This window comes from Erythrolamprus reginae, chromosome Z (assembly GCF_031021105.1).
Source record: "Erythrolamprus reginae isolate rEryReg1 chromosome Z, rEryReg1.hap1, whole genome shotgun sequence".
In the NCBI taxonomy this organism is placed as follows: Eukaryota; Metazoa; Chordata; class Lepidosauria; order Squamata; family Dipsadidae; genus Erythrolamprus; species Erythrolamprus reginae.
The window spans coordinates 128,226,524-128,248,017 of NC_091963.1; the positions used below are offsets into that span (position 1 = coordinate 128,226,524).

At 40.1% G+C, this 21,494-nt stretch overlaps 1 protein-coding gene across 2 annotated transcripts in view; it reads right to left on the reverse strand.

Annotated features, from left to right (window-relative positions):
• Positions 1-692: 692 nt before the first annotated feature.
• Positions 693-21,494, reverse strand: part of LOC139175878 (B-lymphocyte antigen CD19-like) — a 42,892-nt gene continuing 22,090 nt past the window's right edge. For both annotated transcript variants that reach the window (XM_070767241.1, XM_070767243.1), the window contains exons 9-17: positions 17,898-17,948; positions 13,578-13,637; positions 12,229-12,291; positions 11,290-11,364; positions 10,172-10,240; positions 8,737-8,805; positions 5,580-5,669; positions 1,943-2,023; positions 693-1,426 (exon numbers count right to left, since the gene is read on the reverse strand). In XM_070767241.1, coding sequence (XP_070623342.1) covers positions 1,344-1,426; positions 1,943-2,023; positions 5,580-5,669; positions 8,737-8,805; positions 10,172-10,240; positions 11,290-11,364; positions 12,229-12,291; positions 13,578-13,637; positions 17,898-17,948 — 641 coding nt within the window. In that variant the 3' untranslated portion in view covers positions 693-1,343. The remainder of the gene's footprint in view (positions 1,427-1,942; positions 2,024-5,579; positions 5,670-8,736; positions 8,806-10,171; positions 10,241-11,289; positions 11,365-12,228; positions 12,292-13,577; positions 13,638-17,897; positions 17,949-21,494) is intronic.

Sequence of the window (21,494 nt, forward strand, 5' to 3'; positions counted from 1 at the left end):
GGGGCTCTCCCCAGCTAGTAGCCTGGATTCATTGGATGAAGACGCACAGGCTATAATAGACATGAGGCAGCGACGAGCAGCTCAAAGACGGGGCCAATTAGAAAGGTATTTCCATCCCTGAATTGGCAACAGCTGGGTTTGGGTGTGGTTCTTCTCAGCAGGGTTGAAAAGGCAGGCCCGCCCTTACAGTCTTGTGGAGAGTTATCAACTGGGAGTCCTGTGACCTTGCTTCGATTCTCGGCGTCTCTGATCTTGGCCTGTGGCCTAGAAGTCTGGAAGACTTGGGGGAGGCGTGGGTTTTATTATCTCCAGCGTTGTTTTTGCCAGCAAGAATCCTGTTTTATTGCCTGGCCTTCGTGAAACCTCTGTGAAGCTTCATAGTGTTCCTGTCTGTAAGAACAGTTTTTGTTACCTGTGTTTGCTTTGAATTATATAAACTGCCTTTGCTTTTTACCAGTGTGTCTGGATACTCTTTTTGGTTGGTGTTGGCGTCTGGGGGGACCCAGACAGAACAGTGAGACTTCTGGACTCATTTATTTATTTTCTTGGCTAGTCCCAGTATTTTCAGGAGGCTTCTTCAACACAAGGATCCCCAAAACATCACTCCTCTTCCTGCCTTGTTTTTTTTTTTAACTCAAACTTTCGCTTTCCTAGAATATCTGGAGGATATTAAGCTTTGCACAATTCTGATCTTTGCAAGTATAAGCACATCACTGCAGTTTAATATCTTTTCCAGTTAAAACAATTAAACAAGTAAAACAATTACCTGTTGAAAGAGCATTTATAATCATATGCTTCTTCCTTAAAATGCTGTTTCAAAAGCATTTTGACTTTGTGGATTTGTGATTGTCATGTGCGCCAATCAACACAGTCTTTAATGAAGAAGGGATATTTTCATACTTATCATAAGAATTAATAAATCACCAAGCAAATTCTTTGTTCCAGAGCTGGGTTCTCTGAGGAATATTATACGTTTGCTAATTGTTAATTCATCAGATCCATAAACTGCTTCTTATTTATTTTTCTTAAAATGTCCAAGTTTGCTTGGAAGTAATTGTGAAACAAAAGAGACATTTTTCAGAGTCTCTCAGCAATTGAAAAATGCAAGTTTCTACCCACCACAACTCCTTCAGAAATCCCTGTGCCATTCTTCACTGCTCCAATGGCTAGACATCAGACACAAGTCTAATCTACCAGGGGTTTCTTCTCTTGTAAAAGAACTGACATCTAACACATTAACCTTTCTCCTTCCTTGGGGCAACAGAGTAGAATTCTGGGTAGAAATATCTTTAATTTGGAGAAGAAAGGAGTTGACCCCAGCTTGTTCTCAGGCTGTGGCAATACTAGTCTGAGCATAGCAGCCCACTTCTAAGATCACCTCCAAAAGGAACAGAAATGTGTTGCCATCTGGACCCAGAGGGAGAATCTGTGGAAGAAATGAAGATTGGGTAAGTAGTGCTGGAGAAAGTAAGAAAACCCATGACCTACATCCTGTAGAAGCAACATTTCATGCATACTATGGGATCTGCAGCAATTTTAACCAGTGGTGGGTTACTCCTGGTTTGGCCCAGTTTTGTGAATTGGTAGAAGTGGCGGCGGGATGCTTCTGGTCATGTGCAGAAGTGTCACATGTGTGCTAACCAGTGGTGGCTGGAGGCTTCACCCACCCACCCCGGATGCTTCTGTGCATGCACAAAAATGTCACGTAGCAATGGGTTTTAGAACCCACTACTGATTTAAAGATAATATAGAACTCTGAATTCATTAAATAGAATGTTTTCTTTAGTTAGCAAAAAAAAAATAACAACAACTAGACCCAAATGATTTATTTCCCCGGTAAAAGATTAATTTCTAACTCTGGGGATGCCACAACAAGTTTGATCAGGCAGCATTCCTATGGGAATGTTTCCAACTCCATAACTTCCTTCTCCTCTCAACTTGCCTCCTCCTTGTGGATCCAAGATCCCGTCTCTCCGTGAATTGAGGCTCGTGGGGCTTTCCATATTTTCATAGGAGTCGGCATCTGCAGTAAGAAACTTGTTACAGATTATCTGAATTCCCAATCCCAGTTTATGACAATAAGATTTCTGGAACTTGGGAGAGTTGGAGATATCCAAATGGTTCAGAGTTAGCCATTCACACCACCACCCATCCTGTCTTTAATACTATGCTGGGCTTTCCAAGTATAATGACTGGTTTAAAATTTGTCGAATTTGGTTCTCGACCCATTTTGATGCAGAATTTGATGCACATTTGTGTGACTGAAGTGATAATGTCACTGGAAAAAATATGTCATGACTGTTTTTCACACTTACAACCATGGCAGCAAACCCTTAGTTGTGCAATCAAAATTTGGATCTTGGCAACTGTCATCAGTGATGTGCTGCCAAAATCTTTACTGCCACTGTGGGCATAGCTTATTTTGTGGGTGTGGTTTGATGGTCATATGACTTGGTAGGAGTGGCTTGCCAACCATGTGACCAGGTGGGAGTGGCTTGACAATCATTTGACCAAGGTGGCTTAAAAGTCATGTGATTGTGTAGGAATGGCTTACCAACCAAGGTAAGTTTTTAAATAGGTGTTTGGACTCTTTTTCAATTGATTAAGTCACATTATTTGAATTGCACAACAAGGACAAATGATAGACAGCATTATTTGTTAAGGAGCACAGTAATATTTTAAGGTTTTCTACTGAACCCACAGGGCTCATATGATAATAGATTAGGCAGGTAGCTCAATTTTCTTTAATTGCTATAAAAGTTCAGTTCTAGATAATAATTAAAATGATTAAAGCATTTATAGGTTAAAAACATACTATTTAATTATTTCCTATTTTAAAAGTAATTAAGGATCATACTAAGGTAATAGAGAAGGAAGAACAATAAAAAAACCTATTAAGTATTCAATAAATAGTGCATAAATATACTACCCCCACTCAGCCCCCCTCCCCGTGGGGGCAGCAGCCCATTACTGATTGGCATGTACTTATGATGGACATTTATGCAATGTCCTGGGGTTATGGGCAGTGTTCCCTCTAATTTTTTGGGGGGGTGGGCGGAAAAGTATAGTGTCTGAGCGGCAGTCCCTTCGGGACTGGGCGGCATAGAAATAATAAATAAATAAACAAATAAATAAACAAACAAATAAAAAACCCACCCTGTTTTGCCTCAGAGAATTTCAAAATAAAATACTGTACTGTGTGTCTATAACAGTGAGCTCATAATAGGGCAACTCTATCAATATCAAAATGCCACTTAAATAGTTGAGCTAGTTTCAAACTAGATTTTGATTTTCTTTCTCTCTTCCTTACTCCCATTCTTTTTCTTTCTCTTTTCCTTCCTCTGTTCCTCTCTCTCTCCTTCCCTCTCACTCTTTCGGCTTCTGGGCAGGTTTGGAAAACTCTGAGTTGATGATGATTTTTAAGTGAGCGATTGCTCACTGCTCAGCTTAGAGGGAACTATGGTTATGGGATCATCTTTTGTGACTTCCTGAGAAGCAGAGTCAATGGGGGAACCAGATTCACTTAATAACCACATTGCTAACAATTGCAATGTTTCATTTAACAACTGTGGCAAGAAAGTTTGTAAAATGGGGCAAAACTCATTCAGCAGCTGTCTTGCTTAGCCACAGAAATTCTGGGCCTCAATAGTGTTTGTAAGTCAAGGATTAGCTGTAAGATAGAAACTACAGTGATACCTCATCAACTTAATTGGTTCCGGGACGAGGTTTGTAAGGTGAAAAGTTTGTAAGACGAAACAATGTTTCTCATAGGAATCAATGGAAAAGCGATTAATGCGTGCAAGCCCAAAACTCACCCCTTTTGCCAGCCAAAGTGCCCGTTTTTGCGCTGCTGGGATTCCCCTGAGGCTCCCCTCCATGGGAAACCCCACCTCCGGACTTCCCTGTTTTTGTGATGCTGCGATTTCGCTGAGACTCCCCTCGCTGGGAAACCCCACCTCCAGACTTCCGTTGCCAGCGAAGCGCCCGTTTTTGTGCTGCTGGGATTCCCCTGCAGCATCGCAAAAACACGGAAGTCCAGAGGTGGTGTTTCCCATGGAGGGGAGCCTCAGGGGAATCCCAGCAGTGCAAAAACGGGTGCTTCGCTGGCAACAGAAGTCTGGAGGCGGGGTATCCCAGTGGCGGCGGCTTGGGTTTGTAAAGTGAAAATAGTTTGGAAGAAGAGGCAAAAAAATCTTAAACCCCAGATTTGTATCTCGAAAAGTTTGCATGACCAGGGGTTTGTAAGACGAGATATCACTGTATTGTGGAACAGAAGTTCTATCAGAGAAAAGAGAATCAGCGATAGCAAGCATAGACTATATAGAACAGGGGTCCCCAAACTTGGCAACTTTAAGACTTGTGGACTTCAACTCCCAGAATTCTCCAGCCAGCTATGCTATCCTGACTGGAGAATTCTGGGAGTTGAAGTCCACATGTCTTAAAGTTGCCAAGTTTGAAGACCTCTGATAAAGCAATTGGAAAAAAAAATCTCTTTGTTCCATATTTGGTGTCTTGGCCAAGTTTCTATGGAAAGGAGCAAGTTAAAAATAAATATGCTTAATCAAGGACAAGATTGTTCCCCCGCCCAAATCTGCTACTATTCCTTTAGTAAGAAAGCCAGAAAAATGACATACACCATGTAATTAATTTGATAAATGTGCTTGTTTGCATTCAAATGTTTTCTGCTCTTTAAGTAAAATATCCTAAGTTCGTAGATCAAAAAACCCGCAATACACACTACAGCAGCTGTTTATTGCATTTGCCAAGCACAAGATTTTTCTCCATCTGCCACACAATTTTAAATGCAAGAGTGTCTTTGGGTCCCGCCCATTTCTTTCCCCTTGTTGGGGTTAGACGGCGAGACCTCCCACATGCAGGTGCATGGCAAAGATCCAGGTGAGGGCGGGGCCCTTCACCTGGATCAGCATGGAGCTACGCCCATAAGTTGCCCCGGAATTTTTTCTGATGTCATTTTCCGCCCCGGAAGCAATTGTTTGACCCTGCAGGTCCTTGTTAGGGTTATAGTTAAATTTATGCTAATTTAATGAATAAATTATGCAAATTTAATTAATAAAAATGACCCATTTTAAATCCAGCTCTTTGTGTCCGTGTCGTTACTCCGTCTCTGCTGCAATACTATGGCTTTGAAAAACATCCCTCCCTTTCTACTGCTTGTCCTTAAAATGCAGAAGAACAGTTCCTGAGTTTTGTTCCAGCGTCTACTGGAAGTAGCTGTAAAGATGAAAAATATCTATTTTATTTATTGGATTTTTATCTTGCCTCTTATTCAAGGGTTCAAGAAGGCAAGCACAGCAAGCACTTCCTCTCCAGAAAAAAAACAAAAGTTGGTGGGATAGGTTGGGTTGAGAGTGAATGATTTGCTTAAAGTCATCTAAGTGATCTTTCACCGCTGGCATCCAACTTGTACCTTGGTTTCCTTGATCCTAGCCTCAACCATTATCACAAATTGGACATTGGCTTGTTTGTTAGCAATCCATTCTCAGATTCTATGAAAGCAGTCCTTGAAGTTTCCTGCTACCAACTTACTTCCTATAGAATCCAGGAGTTTTGATACTCACCTTCTTCGTTGCTTGTGTTGGCATGGAGGTAAAACAGCTTGCTTGCAGTGGGACACAAGGATCCATTCATTTCTTCATAGGATTGAGACCCTGATGAACAAAGCAAGAACTTGTCAAAATAGGGCTATGTTAATTAATTTCAACTCCTACCCTCAAAACGTCGCTACAGAGCACTACACACCAAGACAACTAGACACAAGAACAATTTTTTTTCCGAACGCCATCACTCTACTAAACAAATAATTCCCTCAACACTGTCAGACTTTCTACTAAATCTGCACTTCTATTCTACTAGTTTTTCTCATCATTCCTTTCACCCATTTCCTCCCATGTTGACTATATGACTGTAACTTGTTGCTTATATCCTAAGATTTTTATTAATATTGCTTCTTCATTGCTTATTTGACCCCTATGACAATCATTAAGTGTTGTACCACAAGATTCTTGACAAATGTATATTTTATTTTATGTACGCTGGGAGCATATGCACCAAGACAAATTCCTTGTGTGTCCAATCACACTTGGCCAATAAAAATTCTATTCTATTCTATTCTACTCCTGATATTATTTATCTGGCAAATACTACAAGCCTTTCAGCCATTTCTTCTTCATGTCTTGAAGAGAGGTTTTGCAAGCTTCCTATTTATTTTGTTTTTTAATTATTTATTAAATTTGTATGCCCCCCAACTCCCGAAGGACTCTGTTGAACAGTATCTTGGCCTCTTGGTCCAAGGAGGACATCATTTACTATGTTCTCCAGTGCCCCATATGCAATGGGATTGGGGCCAAATTATTGATGGTAGATCAATTCAAGTGTGTATTCAAAGGCTGGGAACTTTGAATCGTTGAATTATATTCTTGCAAAATGTTTCTAACTCTTAGCCGTTAGTTTGCTGCTGTTTGCTGTCATTTAATCTCAAATATATATATATTTAAAAGTAATAAATCTGGTCTACCTTGTTTTGAGTTGTTTGTAACTCTTTTAATTGCTCTATTTTGATTCGGCTTATTGCATTTTATGCTATGGCATTGTTATGACCTATTTTTAGAGCAATAAACGTATTTATTGATGTTATCAACAATTCTGCATGGCAACCTGATCTGTTTGTTTTCCAGCCTGAGAATGGTATCCAAGCAGCCCAATGATGTCATGGTCGTACAGGGCAACAATCAGCTCTTGGAGGGGATGGGCCAAGCCAGCTGTCGTAGCCATTTGGAGTTGGAAATAGAATGAGATTAGAATAAACCAGAGTACAGGTAGTCCTCGACTTATGACCACAATTGAGCCCCAAATTTCTGTTGCAAAGTGAGACATTTGTTAAATGAATTTTGCTCCATTTTACAACCTTTCCTATCACAGTTGTTAAGTGAATCATTTTGCTTGTTAAGTTACTAACATGGTTGTTAAGTGAATCAGATCTCCCCATTGGCTTCATTGGTTGCAAAGGCAATGACATGACCCTGGGACACTGCAGTCGTCATAAATATGAGTCAGTTGCCAAACACCTGAATTTTGATGACACAGGGATGCTGCAAAGTATGAAAGACGATCCTAAGTCACTTTTTCAGTAACTTTTGGGTAACTTTGAAAAATTATAAATTGAGGACGACCTGTAAAGTGTCCGCTCCCAAGAATTAAGGCAGCCTTGGATAGAGGCAGGATGGATGCAAAGTTTCAAAACATGGAAGGTGAGGGCAATTGAAGTCAACATTTAGAACTGGCTGAAAGTCTCTGTTCCTGTGGCTCAGGAAATGTGGAGACTGTGGTTCACACCTACTCCTTCAATGTTCTGCCAATACATATTCTGCCAATAATGACAAACTTTTTCTTTTATGTACACTGAGAGTATATGCAGCAAGACTGCTTTGTGTGTCCAATCACACTTGGCCAAAAAATTCAATTCTAATTTCTAGGTATCCTGGCCGTTCTGACACTGCTTACCTCCAGTGGCTGCTGAAACAGTCCATAACTCCAGCACAGATGGGTAGGTTCTGCATAGCAGCACTGGGGGTTTCTTCGGAAACAAATGTCTAATCCATCATAGTTATGTTATACAACAAATGTGGCAAACACTTTGCACTGCTTATTCTTTTCTCTTTTAGCACTGAACTGGACTGTAATTGTATTATAGTTAGACCATGTGTAATTGACACACTGGATTTTATCATAGATTTTAGTTGTTATTTATTATTTTATACTATAATTTTTAATTGTACATTTACTGAGGGTTTTTGTTTGTTCTGATCTCTGGTCTATGTCTGTAATAAATTTAATTGATTAATTGATTGACCAATCCTCAGACTTACAACTATTTCAAACTTACAATCATCCTTCCACAAGCAAAGCCAATGGGGAATTTGGCAGAGAAGGTTGTAAGTCATAGTCACGTGATGTCTCACTTAGTGACTATGGCAAAAAAGCCTGTAAAATCAGATGCAGTCACATGATGCCTCACTTAAAACTCACTCAATAAATTTCCTGGTGCCTACTGTGGTCTTAAATTGAGGACTATCTGCATGCGTAATCGATAGTGGGAACAGGTCAAGATTTGAGGACTTCAGGTAAGGTAAATAAAATACATTATGCTCCATTTTCTTTCTGTAAAAGCTTTAAAAATACAAATGCATTTCAAATTATATATGTAGCTGGGTTATTATTATTATTATTATTATTATTATTATTATTATTATTATTATTAATTAGATTTGTATGCCGCCCCTCTCCGAAGACTCGGAGCGGCTGGGTTGGGTTCTAACCTACCTTGCCACTGGTTCACTTCCTTCCACATCACATGGGTGTGCACATGCTTTGTATGCTCACATGCACAGTGCCAAAAATCCAGCTTCTGCACATGTGCAGTACCAAAAACCCAGTGCCTAAAACAAAATGGCGGCGCCTATGGCACCGCTGATAGAGCCAGTTCAGGGGCGTGGCCAGCAGGCCAGGGCTCTCAGTTGGGCAAAAGGGGAAATTCCTACTACCAGTTCTATAGAACCAGTCCAAACCGGGAGCAGCCCACCTCTGATATGTATGGGGTAGTTTTAAAAATAAAAAGATGGTAGACATCATGCTATGCATCAGTCTGGTAGCTAGGAGAACAGACCCAGGAGAAGTTTGAAGATTTTATGGTTCACTAAAGTTCTACTTTTTACTTACCTGTAGAAGGTTCACTGCCTCCATCCTGCCTGTCCTTGTGGATTTCCAGAGCCAGCTGGAAGCGTAAACCTGGAAGCAGAGATGGATACCAGTAGCTAAATGGCATTTTATACTGCGATTACAGAAATATTCATTTAAATCTTAAAAACAGAGGCTTCTTCTCTAGAAATCTTTATTCTGAGCATCCCAACTCATCCACAAACAAAGATTTCCACAAATGAAGTACTATATAAAAAGAATGTCACTTAACTAATTGTGTTTCCCAGAAGTGATATAAATAGACAAGACTTAATACTTAACTAGCAGCCAGTTTCTAATTATATTTTGAGTATTTAATATTGATAAAATCCATTTGGAATCACTGTGACATGGTGATTTCAGCTTGCCAATTATATATATATAAAGTGTTCCCTCGGTTTTTGCGGTGGATGCGTTCCGAGACCGCCCGCAAAAGTCAAATTTCCGCGAAGTAGAGATGCGGAAGTAAATACACTATTTTTGGCTATGAACAGTATCCCAAGCCTTCCCTTAACACTTTAAACCCCTAAATTACCATTTCCCATTCCCTTAGCAACCATTTAGATTATTACTCACCATGTTTATTTATTAAAGTTTATTTAAAAAAATGTTTTTTAAAGGCAGACGAAAGTTTGGTAATGACATATGACATCGTCGGGCGGGAAAAACCGTGGTATAGGGGGGAAAACCGCAAAGTTTTTTTTAATTAATATTTTTTTTTAAACCGTGGTATAGACGTTTCGCGAAGTTCGAACCCGCGAAAATCGAGAGAACACTGTATATATATATCAGAGGTATAACTCATTTTACCAGTCAAAAGAAATCTCAACTTCCAACTGCACTGATTTGATGTTATGAATTTCCTTAACTAGATATGACATAAAAATACAGGTGACTTACAGCCACAATTGAGGCCAAAATTTCTGTTGCTAAGTGAGATATTTGTTAAGTGAATTTTGCCCCATTTTATTATCTTTCTTGCCTCTGTTGTTAAATGAACCAGTGCAGTGGATAAGTTAGAACCTGATTGTTAAGTGAATCTGCTTTTTTATTTTTATTTCCCATTGACTTTGCTTGTCAGAAGATCCCAAAAGGGGATCAGATCTGTTCCATTCCGTTCGATTCCATTCCACCCTACCCTACCCTACCCTATCCACTGCAGTGATTTGCTTAACTTCAGAAAAGATAATGAATTGGGCGTGACTCATTCAGGAAGTGCCTCACTTAGCAATAGAAATTTTGGTCCCTTTGTCATTGTAAATTGAAGATTATGTATAATAGCAATAATAAATATGCCTTCTAGAAATAGGTTGGCTTTCGCTGATGAAGAAAGATGGAGAAATGTCATACATTTGGAGATAACAAATTCTGGACTTGGGTTTTTTATTATTGTTGTTGTTTAATTTCTATTTTATACCTGCTATGAGTCGTGCTGTACCAGAGCTCATAGGACACTCTTCTTCCAAGTTTATATAGTTTTCATTGTCTGTTAAATAAATACAGGAGTAGATCATCACCAGCAGCCCCATGATTTATTAACTTTGTCAGCATCTTACAAAGACAATTTTTGTTATGAGAAATACCCTGAAAGTTCTCATAAGACATCCAAAGCTGCTTAATAGTGAGAGGAGCGGCAGATAAATTCAATAAATAAATAATAACTAAAGCCAGAAGAAGGAAAAGAAGGGAAAATAGTTTTCCTGTAGTAAAATGCAACTGCCACAATGAAGTGATATGAAGATTGTAGGTCCCTGGTCCCATTGTAGGCCCCCATATGAAGGCTCTTGGGCACAAGGTTTTGCCACCAGTACTAGTATAAAAATCAATACAGTCAATATATTTGTTAACTTAAAAATTCTATAGACAACTTTCTTTCAATTACTTTTGTTTCAAATTAGTCTGGATTAGAATAAAGAACACGAATGAGCATGTTAGACCAGGGGGGGAAATATATCCACAATATAATACTTAGAATACTGTACTGTACTTCTAGCTGTCTATGAAGATTCTCATTCTTCCAGGTCATAGTTGTATCAAAAGTGGTTTTTACTTTTGAAATGCCAACCAGACTGATTATTTCTGAGAAAAAACAAAATGTTTTGCTTTCTATCCTGGAAGCTTCATAAGTTGTTTTGGATGGCGTTGGAAACTGGAATTGGTTATTGATAGTTGAGATTAGTTGTGGGGGAATGATAAGTTCTGACAGGTTGGTGGTAATGGGAGAATGGAAAGATTGTGTGTTTTGTCAAAAAATTAGTCGAGTTCTCTTTTCAAAAATAAAAATAACTTTTGATGTACTTCTAACTGTTCTTAACTAACAGAGCATTGCAGTACAGTACACATCACATTATCTCTAGCTAAAACACCTGGATATGTGTAAAGATATGTTTCAACACATGAAGAACACCAGTTTTGGAAACCCAGTTGGCTGGGAATTGAATTCTCCACATCTTAAAATTGACAAGTTTTAGAAACCCTGGTCTATATAGGTGTTATGCTTGTCCATTCAACTTCTATATCAAAACCAGACACTACCTTCAGCAATGGGGTCTGGGTCTTGGGTCAAATTCTCAAGGACCTGCTCGGTTTTGTTGCAGTACCAAGAGTCAGCTATGGGACATAAAAAAACAATAATTAAGAATATTCCACCAATTATTTACTTACTTACTTACTTACTTACTTACTTACTTACTTACTTACTTACTTACTTACTTACTTACTTACTTACTTACTTACTTATTTACTTATTTATTAAATTTGTATGCCGCCCCCTCCGTAGACTCGGGGCGGCTAACAACAATAAAGAAACAACTACTATAGAGTGTGGGGGAAACTGTATAATTGGATAGAAAAAAAATAAGAAACTGAACTAATATTAAAGGGAAAGAAATGAACTAACAAAACAGAATTGTAAGGTATCAATCATTAATTAAATTAATATGCATATACATAGGTATGTATATATGTTTTATGTTGTTCCCTTGTTTGTTTGTATTATAATCAAAATAAAAAAATTATTTAAAAAAGAAACAACATACTGTATAACAAATCTAATATTTAAAATAATTAAAAGACCCTTATTAAAAACCGAACATACACACAAACATACCATGCATAAATAGTATAGGCCTAGGGGGAAAGAATATCTCAATTCCCCCATGCCTGACGGCAGAGGTGGGTTTTAAGGAGCTTACGAAAGGCGAGGAGGGTGGGGGCAATTCTGATCTCTGGGGGGAGCTGGTTCCAGAGGTTCGGGGCCGCCACAGAGGAGGCTCTTCCCCTGGGTCCCGCCAAACAACATTGTTTAGTTGATGGGACCCGGAGAAGGCCAACTCTGTAGGACCTAACTGGTCGCTGGGATTCGTGCGGCAGAAGGCGGTCCCGGAGATATTCTGGTCCGATGCCATGATGGGTTTTTTATCATGGCACCTTCATTTCTCATTCTGTCAAGACCACTCATGTATTTGTCAATACCTGAGTTCCCATTGTGAAGGTCAAACTTCACCTTGTCCTTGTTATTTTCGTAAATGAGCACATCTAGGGTAGAAGAAAGAACAGCTGTCATTTAAAAAAAGAGGAAGTAAAGGATGGCTGTCATTGTTAATCCACATGTTTTGCATACTGTAGGTGAAACATTTCTGGAGAAGAAGGGTGGGTCCTCTTTTTAAAATCTGTGGAGGAACTGTGGAGCACTCTTGTAGCAATGATTTGAAGGACTGGTCTCAACTTCTACCTCACTTAAGCACAAACCTGCTCTGGCAACATGTGTTTTCTGTTGGGTCTGTGATGAGGCCTCCATCTTATTCTGATGTTAAAATATTATTTATTTTTATTTTTATTTTTATTTTTATCTTTTTGTTTATTTATTTATTAGATTTGTATGCCGCCCCTCTCCGCAGACTCGGGGCGGCTCACAACAATAATAAAAAAACAATGTATCACAAATCTAATATTAAAAAGTCTCTTAAAACCCCTTATTTAAAAGAAAGACACACACACAAACATACCATGCATAAATTATATAGGCCAGGGGGAGATGTCTCAATTCCCCCATGCCTGACGGCAGAGGTGGGTTTTAAAAAGTTTACGAAAGGCAAGGAGTAATAATCTAAATGGTTGCTAAGGGAATGGGAAATTGCAATTTAGGGGCTTAAAGTGTTAAGGGAAGGCTTGTGATACTGTTCATAGCCAAAAATAGTGTATTTATTTCCGCATCTCTACTTTGCAGAAATTCAACTTTTGCGGGTGGTCTCGGAATGCATCCCCTGCGAAAATCGAGGGAACACTGTACATACTGGTTGTCAAGCGCACAATTTTGATCGTTTGACTGTGGAGATGCTGCAATAGTCATATGTGTGAGGACCAGTCGTAAGTCACTTTTTTCAGTGCCATTGCAACCTTGAGTGGTCAGTAACAAATGATTGTACATTGAGGATTATCTGTACAAAATTCAGAATCCCCTCTTTCATACATACACAACTGAATGTTTAATATTCTCAAATATTTGTTTTTCAGCTACCCTTAACAATTATAATTCTCTGCCCATAAATCCAATAGGGTTTTATTTCTCATGCAGGCAACATTACTCATTCAATGAACTGCTGAAGAATGAGGGTCCAGAGGAGATCAGTACAAGATGGTCAAACAAACCAAAAAGGACATTTGCACTCTACGGTCATGGCTTGCATCTTAACTTTTTCAAAACTTTCTGCAGTTACCCTCAGATGTCCACCGGTTCACTTCACAAAATGTAAGAAACCAATGAAGTAATATGATGATAACTTACATTACAAAAGAAAAGCTTGTAAGAGAAATTAGTTTACCATTCAAAACTACATCTCCCGGTTTCACTTCTTCTTGAGTGTTTTCATAGTTTTCATCATCTGTGAGCAAAACAAGATTTAAAAGGTTACAAGTAGTCCTTGAGATATGATAGGCCGCTTACATGCAGTTTGAACTGAGGACAAATCCCCTCTGGGGAAAAAACTACATGATGACCCCATTTCAAAGTTATGACCATGGCACCACCCTGTGGTCATTCGCCCTTATGACTGACCACAGGAATGCTGCAACACCTCACTGCATTTCTCCTGAGGGGCACATGAGATGGATTTGGGGGGCACATAACATGGATTTTGTAACTTGCCAAGTAACATTTATTTATTTACTTACTTATTTATTTTATTTATTAATTAGACCTTTATGCCACCCCTCTCTGAGGACTCAGGGCAGCTTACAATATATAATAGAAGAATATATAACATCCTCAATCCAATTAATTAAATTTAAAATCTAAAAAAAAAACCCAAACCATTAAAAAAACCAGTCATCCCCATTCGATCAACTTTTCTCTCAACACATTTATTGGCCCGAGGGCAAGAATCGGGTGGCCCCAAGCCTGGCGGCATAAATGAGTCTTAAGATTCTTGCGGAAGGCGAGGAGGGTGGGGGCAGTAAAAATTTCCGTGGGGAGCTGATTTCAGAGGGCTGGAAGGCTCTTTCCCTAGGTCCCACCAAATGACATTGTCTAGTTGACGGGACCTGGAGAAGGCCGACTCTGTGGGGCCTGAACGGTCACAGGGATTCATGCGGCAGAATGTGGTCATAGATGCTTTGTATTTTAATTTGACTTATTTTCTCTTTTTAAATGATATTTGAGCTCATGACAGACTGGAGTGTAGTAAAACTTTTATCCTATGGTTGTACAGATTGATTAGATAGCTTTTAACATTCCTAAACTGAAAAGATGATTTACAGAAGGATGTCTGGAGATTATCTCCTGATAAGAAAAAGGTTCCTAGTGTTAACTGGGATCTGGTTATCAAACAAACTTTATAATTAATTTACTGTGCGAGGAAGGGTTACTCTTATCCTGTCCAACCAAATTTCCTCTTTCATTTTTCTTTGTTGTGGGAAAGAATGCAAAATGGATCTCCAGCTTCTCCCTTTTCATAGTGAGATCCAGGGGTGGGCAGGAGGTTGAATGGCGCACTGGTGGAAATGGACCTGCGCGCACAGGTCCATCACAGCCGGCCATGCACGTGAGATTCGACTTCTGTGCATGTGCAGAAGCCAAATCTTGCTGCCCCAGCTAGCAGCAACAGCGACTCCCACGGGCCCAGAGACCGCGGCACTCGTCCGGCAAGCATGAGGTGCCTCTACCGCTGCTGAGTCCTGCGACTCGTGGAGGTGGCTGTCAGTGCTAGCTGGGAGCTACCAGCAGGAAAAAATGCTCCAGGGTGGGACTGGAGGGCGGGCGTGGAGGGTGGCAGCCATCTCTTTGAGCTACTTCTCATGCTGGCTCAGCCATGAGATGCATCCAGCGCCTGCCTGCTCAAACCGCCATGCTCCTAGGACGCGCCTGCCACCCCACTTCAGCCAGAGTGGGAGCGGAGTGGCTCCAGCAGCCAGAGCGCCGGGCACGTCTCCTGGCCATCTGTTACATTGGCCACCTCTCCGAACTGTTTCTCACGCTGGCTCAGCCAGGTGATGTGCCTGCCGCCCCGGTGCAGCCACAGTGGGAGCGGGGGTGGGGGCTCCAGAGCATTCCGGCAACAAATGGCTGCCCTTTACTTGTGAGATCCCACTTTATCAGGATACCTTAGTAAACATAGAAACATAGAAGATTGATGGCAGAAAAAGACCTCATGATCCATCTAGTCTGCCCTTATACTATTTTTTGTATTTTATCTTAGGATGGATATATGTTTATCCCAGGCATGTTGAAATTCAGTTACTGTGGATTTACCAACCACGTCTGCTGGAGGTTTGTTCCAAGGATCTACTACTCTTTCAGTCAAATAATATTTTCTCATGTTGCTTTTGATCTTTCCCCCAACTAACTTCAGATTGTGTCCCCTTGTTCTTGTGTTCACTTTCCTATTAAAAACACTTCCCTCCTGAACCTTATTTAACCCTTTGACATATTTAAATGTTTCGATCATGTCCCCCCTTTTCCTTCTGTCCTCCAGACTATACAGATTGAGTTCATTAAGTCTTTCCTGATACGTTTTATGCTTAAGACCTTCCACCATTCTTGTAGCCCATCTTTGGACCCCTTCAATTTTGTCAATATCTTTTTGTAGGTGAGGTCTCTAGAACTGAACACAGTATTATTCCAAATGTGGTCTCACCAGCGCTCTATATAGCGGGATCACAATCTCCCTCTTCCTGCTTGTTATACCTCTAGCTATGCAGCCAAGCATCCTACTTGCTTTTCCTACCACCCAACCACACTGCTCACCCATTTTGATCACTGTTTTTAAGTGATCTTCTGGCTTGATTGTTTATGGGGAAGATAAACCAAGGCAGAATCTAGGACCAGATTCATCCTGCCCTGCCTGGGCCCTTCAGTGCTTGGGCTTTATCCTGACAGGCCCATACGTATTCTATGTTTACCTTTTGACAATTCCTGGATCTCAGCTTGGGGCAGTAAGTCAAGATGGCAGCCGTGGAGCAGATTGATTCATTTGGCTACCTTAATGCAGTCTGCAGCTCTCAGAAGTTTTCTGTAGTTTTCAAAGGCTTTCCACATCACCGTGCAGGCTTTGCAAAGGCAGCAAAATAGAGCAATTTGTCGCTGGGCCGCACAGTAGCGACCCAGAAGCAGCTGCCATTTTGCCCCGCCCACTTTTTTCCCCTCACTTTCACTATTATTTTCCTCTTCCACATTCTACTATGAGGTTAAAGTTGGTTAAGAGCTGTGGTTTTCTTTGTTTTTCTGTTTTTACCTCTAGCTGCATATATTATATATTAACAATGAGATGTTCAGTTTCGCAGAACACTGCCCCAGCAGTGTGCTGCTCCCAGTTCAGACCAGTTCTTAGAACTGGTAGCGCTGGTGATGGAAAGCTCCGCCCACCTGCCTGGGATGTTTTTGCACATGCCCAGATGCGTTGTGCATGCAAATATGTGGCAAAATACTTTATAACCCACTACAGCACTGTACCACTTGAGTAAGGTTTACCAGGTAAATTGATGTCAACCGTAACTACAATTAATAATTTACAGCATGGTAAGATTTCATGGAATTTCCTAATATAAAGTAAATAATGGCTTATTTTTTGAAACATTTGTGCATTTCCCCAAAGAAAAATATATTATGATTCCAACCAATCCAAAATTTCCACACATCCAGCCCTATATATCTCAAGAGGGTAATTTTTCCATCTAAGAGATTAAGCGCTCAGTTGACTGTAGTACATTTGATGGTCACTCTGTGTATAGGGCTTCAGACTTAACCATTGTTCTATATAGTGGTACCTCTACTTAAGAACTTAATTCATTCCATGACCAGGTTCTTAAGTAGAAACTTAATTCATTCCATGACCAGGTTCTTAAGTAGAAACTTAATTCATTCCATGACCAGGTTCTTAAGTAGAAACGTTTTTAAGTAGAAGCAATTTTTCCCATAGGAATCAATGAAAAAGCAAATCAAACCCATTAGGAAAAAAAATAAAAGCTTGGAATTTGGGTGGGAGGAGGAAGAAGAGGAAGAGGAGAGTGATTGCTGAAGAAAGAAGGTAAGGTTAGGGGAATTTTAAAAAAATCCAAAACTTTAAGGCTTAAAAAAAAAAGGACTCTGAGGCGGTGAGGAGGAGCACGCACCTCCAATACACCCATTGCGAGGTTGCCTCCCATAAACTGCCTCCCATACACTGGCTACTGCTACCTGCTTCCTCTTCCTTCCCATGCTGAAGGGCTCCCCTCTCCTCTCACTTGCTCACTTTGTAGCCAGCGCCTTTTCTTCGCTGTGGTGACTCCTCGGCTGCCCAGAGCAAAGGGAGCGTTTCTTTTATCTGGGCGCTGTCAGAGGTTTATTCGCTGTCCAAGCGCCCAGAGAAAGGAAAATGCTTCGTTTGCTCTGCACTGCCAAAGCCTCCTTAAGCGCCACCAAAAAGGCTCCTCTGGCAGCTGGCCGAGATTAAAGGGGGGATGGCAGGAAACTGCCAAATTTCCTGGGAAATTTTTCCAGACTCGGGTTCTTAAGTAGAAAATGGTTCTTAAGTAGAGGCAAAAAAATCTTGAACACCGGGTTCTTATCTAGAAAAGTTCTTAAGTAGAGGCGTTCTTAAGTAGAGGTACCACTGTAAATTCCTTTCCCATCTCATGCTGCCCCTCCCCCACCCCTTGACCCATTTTACCATCTGACTTCAGCTCAGTTTCACTATCAGGACATTCATATTCTTCTTCATCTGATGGAAAGAAAAGGAAGACATGGTTACGTGCAATTCTCAGACTAGCTTTATTCTGATTGAAAAAGAAAATCATCAGAAAAATCATCAGAAAATTGTTTGATTGACATCAGGCAATCCAAATCACGTGAAGTATTAGTACCATTTATAAAGCCTTAGTAAGGCCATACCCAGGGGCGGATTGCTGCTGCCACCACCATTACCAGTGCGCTACGCATGCAGCTTCAGTTGTCTTGTGTGCATGCCTGCGCTATGCTTGCATGTCCCCAACATCTTTTTGCTTCTGTGCATGTGCAGAAGCAAAAACACACCGAAATCTTGTGAGGGGACGCAAGCACATGCAAGAGATTTTGCTGGGGTTTTGTTTCTGTGCACACACGGAAGCAAAAAAAAAATCACTGAAATCTCACACCTCCATGCATCCCCTCGCAAAATTTGGTTCTGCATATGCACACAAAGCTAAAAATACGAAAAAAGGTGGCAGAGCCCATAGGACTAACACCGGAGGGGTTGCACGCAAATTGCACAAACTGGCAGCCGCTATTAGTCAGCTAACATGGTTCTGTTAATAAATCAAGCTCTGATTGAGAGAATTGGACTGGGACTTGGTTTGTTTCTCAGATGCTATTTAGAACGCTGACAAGAGGTTTCGTAGAATTACCTAATATAAGGCATCTCCCAAAAGTAAGACATATGAGACATTTAGTTTGACAGCATTCCCGAACAGAACATATATAACACTACTGTCCATACATTGCATCCCAAAACGATGCATCAATCAGATTTAAAAAACATCCAACACACATCCAACATGCGGCTGCGTGTTTGGATGCGTTTTTGCTGCAGCAGGATTGCACCCTACTCTATACCGTAGTTTTAAATACAGTACAGGGTCTGCTGCGTCTTTTGGATCAGGAATTGACATGTCAGTTCTTGGAACGGATTAGAAAGATGCATACGGTATAAAACACTGCGACCCTGTTCCCTCTAAACTGCATTTTTTCTTCATTGAAAAAAAATAAGCAAAAATTTGGAAGCAAAAATTAATATAAGATGGGAAACAGGGTAGCAGTATTTGAAAGGTTGCCTCAAAGAGGAGGGGGTCAACTTATTTTCCAAAGCCCCAGATGGCAGGACAGTAAACAATGGGTGGAAATTAATCAAGAAAAGAAGCAACCTGGAATTAAGGAGAAACTTCCTGATAGTGAGGACACTTAACCAGTGGAACAGCTTGCCTTCAGAAGTTGTGGGTGCTTCATCACTGGAGGCTTTTAAGAAGAGACTGGTCAGTCACTTGTCTGAAGTGGCATAGGGTCCCCTGCTTGAGACCAGAAGACCTCAAAGGTCCCCTCCAACTCTATTCTGATTGATTGACATAAGGCATGGCTTCTAAGACTTCAAGTCATGTCTCTGTGGATAGTCTCAAGCAACTTGCAAGGGAAGAGGCATGGACATAGCAGGGAGCAAAGGCACAAGTAGGAGAGCTGTCTGGAATATCTGTCAATCACAAATATTTTTATTATTTCTATATTTATGGTAGTATTTGGTTCTCTTCATGGGACATAGGCAAAGTAATTGTTTAACTAAATATTATAGTGGATTATGATTGCTAAAGTTGAAAGTGCTCTTTTTAAGGCACTGGCTTCCTATATTAAGAATGGATTGCATCATGATAATATATGACATGACTGCAATAGGGCTGGAAAGTTCATTGTTAAATGTGCGGTTGGCATTCAATTCTGGGAGTGGAAGTCCACACACCTTAATGTTGCCAAGGTTGAGAAACACAGTTCTATATGATTTTTAAAGACAGTTTATCTGATACTAGGCAGGCAGGCAGCCAGGCATGGAATCTCCTGAAAACTTGTATTTTAAGAATGCTATTTTGGCACAATGATTGGTCACCTATGCAAGATGTTGTAAATCGCTCATAATGAAATAACTCTTTGTCTAATCATGCCAAAAGAGGAAGAGTTAACGTTATTTACTTCCTCATCTGACTTGCTTGTGTCAAAAAGTTGCCTAGTTGATCAGCTTGTTTCATAAATTAAGCTGAAACTGCCCAAGGAGCTACTGATACAATTCTACAGAGGAATTATTGGGTCTGTCATCTGCAACTCTATAACTGTCTGGTTTGGTTCTGCAACCCAACAAGACTGACACAGTCTTCAAAGGATAATCAGAACTGCAGAAAAAAACAATTGCTGCCAACCTGCCTTCCACTGAGGAACTGTATACTGCATGAGTCAAAAAGAGGCCGGTGAAAATATTTACAGACACCTCACATCCTGGACATAAATTGTTTCAAGGTGGAACTATGGCCCTTTTATGGGGCCATGAATTGACATCTATCAATTTACAGACACCTCACATCCTGGACATAAACTGTTTCAACTCCTATCCTCAAAAGGACGCTACAGAGCACTGCACACCAAGACAAATAGACACAAGAACAGTTTTTCCCCAAAATGCCATCACTCTGCTAAACAAATAATTCCCTCAATACTGTCAAGCTATTTACTAAGTCTGCAATACTAGTTTTTTCTCATCATTCCTATCACCCATTTCCTCCCACTTATGACTGTATGATTGTAAGTTGTTGCTTGTATCATTAAGATTTTTATTAATATTGATTGTTTCTTCATTGCTTATTTGACCCCTATGACAATCATTGTGTTGTACTTCATGATTCCTGACAAATCTATATTTTCTTTTATGTACACTGAGAGCACATATACCAAAGACAAATTCCTTGTGTGTCCAATCCTACTTGGCCAATAAAATTCTATTCTGTTCCATTCCATTCCATTCATTCCATTCTATTCTATTCTACTGGTGGCACAAGGCATGAACATATTCTGGTTACTACCACATTAGTTATTGTTGCTAATGATTAAAACTTGTAAAGCTGTAGAACATGAAAGAAGAGATAAAAATGGAGGTGGAGAAGGATCTATCTACAAAATAGCCAGCTTAGTTGGTTTTTCTTAATGGGTCATTATGAGAACAATGTGGTCTGTAAATTTTTTTTTGCCATTAGTCTCTTATAAAACTTCGTCCAGTTCTTGAAGAACCCTATGATTCTGAGGAATACAGTGTCAAACATTCTATGAGAAATTCACACCAATATTTCTGGTGTTTTCAGAGTGTAACAAGTCTTGTTTGTTGTTATGAATGACAAAGGCAGGTGCCCCACGTTGGAAGATGGAGGGCCTCTTTTGTTCAATTTTTAAACAGCTTTACACATTTCCTGTGCTGATTATTACTATTTTTTGCATCCTGCCTTCATTTAAGGAAGCCTTACTAGTCACAGGTGACTGTAATGTTGCTTTACAATAACAGGAAAAGTTATAAATAAATACCTAGGTACATTTAAGACTATCTACAATTGACCTCTTCCCCCTTTCTAAGTGGTCTGTAAGGGGCGTGCATAAGCGCACCACTGTGCCTACCGTCCCTGTCCTATTGTCTTCTTTTGTTACTTTTTATCATTACTTATCTAATGTTTTATTTGTACAAATTACCACCCTATAATTGTTTGACAAA